At 41.1% G+C, this 3,398-nt stretch overlaps 1 protein-coding gene across 2 annotated transcripts in view; it reads right to left on the bottom strand.

Annotated features, from left to right (window-relative positions):
• LOC129768317 (macoilin) overlaps window positions 1-2,955 on the bottom strand; it is a 25,773-nt gene extending 22,818 nt beyond the window's left edge. Inside the window, exons 1-2 of one of the 2 annotated variants that reach the window (XM_055769874.1) lie at window positions 2,698-2,955; window positions 1,904-2,373 (exon numbers count right to left, since the gene is read on the bottom strand). In XM_055769874.1, the coding sequence (XP_055625849.1) occupies window positions 1,904-1,980 (77 nt within the window). In that variant the 5' untranslated portion in view covers window positions 1,981-2,373; window positions 2,698-2,955. Of the gene's footprint in view, window positions 1-1,903 lie in introns of both variants that reach the window. The other variant, XM_055769873.1, reaches the window with a different exon arrangement.
• Window positions 2,956-3,398: the final 443 nt, after the last annotated feature.

Genomic DNA, 3,398 nt, shown 5'->3' with positions numbered 1-3,398 from the left:
AGTTTGAAACATAGAAGATGATCCGTCAGTTTGGTCCGACCGAGCGTTAGCAAGCGTCAGATAGCATACATTTGCCTGGCGCATTACGCTTGCACGGTTAATGTTTGCTCTGAAACGTGGCGTGAAATGTGGAGCTCCAGTGGCGTTCACATGTATTTCCGTAAATCCCATATACAAACTATCCCAAACTACAAAACAGTGCAAACGGCAAGGCACCGACAATACAAAAGATAACTGAGTGCCCGAGCGAAAAATAAAATTACTATCCATTGAATTTCGGCTCCGGTGACGCTAATAAGTAAGTACCGAAAAAAGAGAGGAAAGAAAAAAGGGAAAAGAAAGAGAGAGGAGAGAAGAACGATAAAAAAAAGGAGAAAGAGAAGAAAAACAAGAAAAAGGGGAAATAGACAGGAAGTACAAAAAAAAAGGAGGTAGAGAGGAGAGAGGTGACAAAAGTGGAGAAAAAATAGAAGATAGAAAAGAAAACCAAAAAATATGAAAAAGAGCAAAAAAATACAATAGAGAGAGTGAAATCGTATGGTGCATCTGCATTTGCTTGAAGAACAAAAGAAACGACGAACCAGATGGAGCCCGTTCATTACCAACCGTTCTCGAGACATACCTAAATTCTTATATTGAAAATAATGTTAGTACTGAAATTTCATAAATTTTCAAAAATTCATATCTCCATTTTGGTGAGCTTACCACAGCACCACTTTACGTCAAGGTTTTCCAATTAAAATATACAAAAAAAAAAATCGAATATTTTGAGATAAAAATAATGAATATGATTTTTTAACAGAGCATTTAAAATATTTTTTTGGTACTTTCGTATTAGTGTCACCGGAGCCGAAATTCAATAGATAGCAATTTTATTGTACACACTGGCACTCAGATATCTTTTGTATTGTTGCTACCTTGTTGTTTGTAGTGTTTTGTCATTTTTTATTGTAACGAAAATGCGATTTTATGATTTGCGGTATTTAAGTATGAACGCCACAGGAGCGCAATTTTCAGCTATATTTCAAAGCAAAATTTAACCGGGCAAACGTATGCCGTCCGACGCTCGGTCGGACCTAACTAAAGGATCGTCTCCTATGTTTCAAACTAACCGGGCAATCGATGGAACACAGGTTTGTTTGCGGAAGGCCGCCGCTTCGTTGAAAGAAGTGTATTGCCTCAGAAGGGGTACATTCTGAAGGCGATAATATAAATTTAGATGATACATAAAGCATTTTCTTCAAAAACGTAAATTCCCGGTATATTTCTGGCAGAAAGTGTTCTTGATATAAGCTCGATATTTGCAGTCCTAATCCTTTTAAGGAAGATTGAAAACAACTCAGAATATCTATTCATTTCGCTGAATATATACTATTTCAGCAACAAAACGACGGATGTTTTCTTATTTAAACCGTGGGCAATATGTACTGCATTGTTGTCCGGTGACAAGCTAACACGTGTTTTGTTCTGCGCCTTATGTCATAAAACTGCCGGTAAACAATGTGTTAAGTAAATAGTGGCATCACGGAAAATATTGAACTGCAGCGATCATGGACACGATTCGTGCTATCATGAATCTAAAAATTGAACGACGACTGGATAATGGATACTATCATCTCAATGACTACAGGGCTTTGTGTGCTATTGTGCCGCATATAATGACGAATATCGTACAATGAGCACATCAGTTCGATATGATTCCTTCAATCTTTACGTAGATTTCCTAAATCTGGCTGTTTTCTGCGCTTGCAACCCTGGGGATCGCATGTCACGCACTGGAACAAATGGACCCTCGTGAGACCCATTTTCCACCGCACTACTCGCACCCGTAAACATTCACGCAAACCAACCCCGAAAATCGCTTGACCCGTGTCACGATCCGATTACAGAGTACTCTACTCACCTTCCAATCTGTTCTGCTATTTTATTCCTCTTGATGGGTCGCCGAATCTTGCCACAGTCGGCATTTCTCCTCTTCATTATCCGTGATGATGATGCTGCCGCCGCCTTCGCTGCTTTCTCGCCGTGTTGGTTCCGTTTCCAAACGCTGCCCCCCAACAACAAACAACAACCCGTACAGACGCACCACCACCACCAGCACCAGCTGCCCCGAATCACAGTTCCCCACTACACCGCTTCCGGGAGGGAACCTGCTGGGCTGCTCAAAAACACCCAATGTTCACACGGATTCCTGGTGTTCGCACGAAGCTCGGCAGGAAAAAAAAGCTATCCGAAACCAGAAGGGAAACTATTTTTCCTTGTTTTCGCCTTCTGATTTTCGCGTGATAAATTTAGAACGACTCTTCTTGTTGGTTTCAGGTTTATTTTTTTTGTTGTTCACTCTTTCAGCACCCACTCGTTTTTATCCCTCTGCTGCAGAGTGACGAATTGAAAATTACTTTTACTGTACCGAGAAAACACTCTCACTGACGATTTTTCCTGCGTTCCTTCCAATACGGTAGGCCACCCGCTGGTTTCGATCGCACAAAAGGTCCAATATTTTCCACCGATTATCCCCACAGACTCCCAACACAACAATTTCGGCAATGCAAGAATTGTACCGTATCTCCACTCCGAATCTGGTCACTTCTTTCAGAGTGAAGAGATTCAAGGAAACAACACAAAAAAAATGAAGATTATTGGCGAGAATTGTCACAGCCTCGCTCTCCTCGTCCTCCTGTGGGACAATAATCTTACACAAACGATGAACTCGGGCTTCTGCCGACTGCCAGTGGTCGAAATTAGCGATTTTCCGCACAACTCAAACTTCCATTCACATCACTGCGATAATCTACTTTTCCTTCGGCAGAAGCAAAAGCAACCAGCCAAAGTAATACGTCTCCCGTCGTAACGTTTCCTCTTTTTTCGCGATAGTTTTTTTTCGCCTCCTCTCTGTTGCACTCGACGACAAGTCGCGTTTTGTGTGTGTCGCCTCGTCGATCGGTGATGATGATGGTGATTTGCAGTGGAAGCTGAGCAAGAGCGAGAGATTGAGCGAGTGTTCGATGTTTTGCGCGTGTGTGTTGCGTCAAACGAGAAACTCTAACGACAGCAGGAATTTGTTGAGTGGAAAACGGTATATATTAGTTTTGCGCAACTCGGGGAGGAAGACACTAAAATTCGGTTGGAAAAGTTGGACAAAGCTGAAATGTAATTCTAGAACTAGTGAAAATAATTACCGCTATTGGCGATCTAACGTACAAATCTACACCTAGGCGGCGCTGCAGTGAAAGTGATGATGGTTTCAAATTTTGCCATATGAGCTTATGGAAGGTTTGTAGTTCTTTCCATAAATTACAATATTATAATCATAAAAGATTATTGGATTGCGATGAGTATTTAAGAAATTTAATTCTGCGCATTTTTATATATAACATGTTATTTTCTCATCTCTTTCA

This window comes from Toxorhynchites rutilus, chromosome 2 (assembly GCF_029784135.1).
Source record: "Toxorhynchites rutilus septentrionalis strain SRP chromosome 2, ASM2978413v1, whole genome shotgun sequence".
In the NCBI taxonomy this organism is placed as follows: domain Eukaryota; kingdom Metazoa; phylum Arthropoda; class Insecta; order Diptera; family Culicidae; genus Toxorhynchites; species Toxorhynchites rutilus.
Note: the sequence above shows the minus strand (reverse complement) of the source record. Positions and strands in the feature narration are given on the sequence as shown.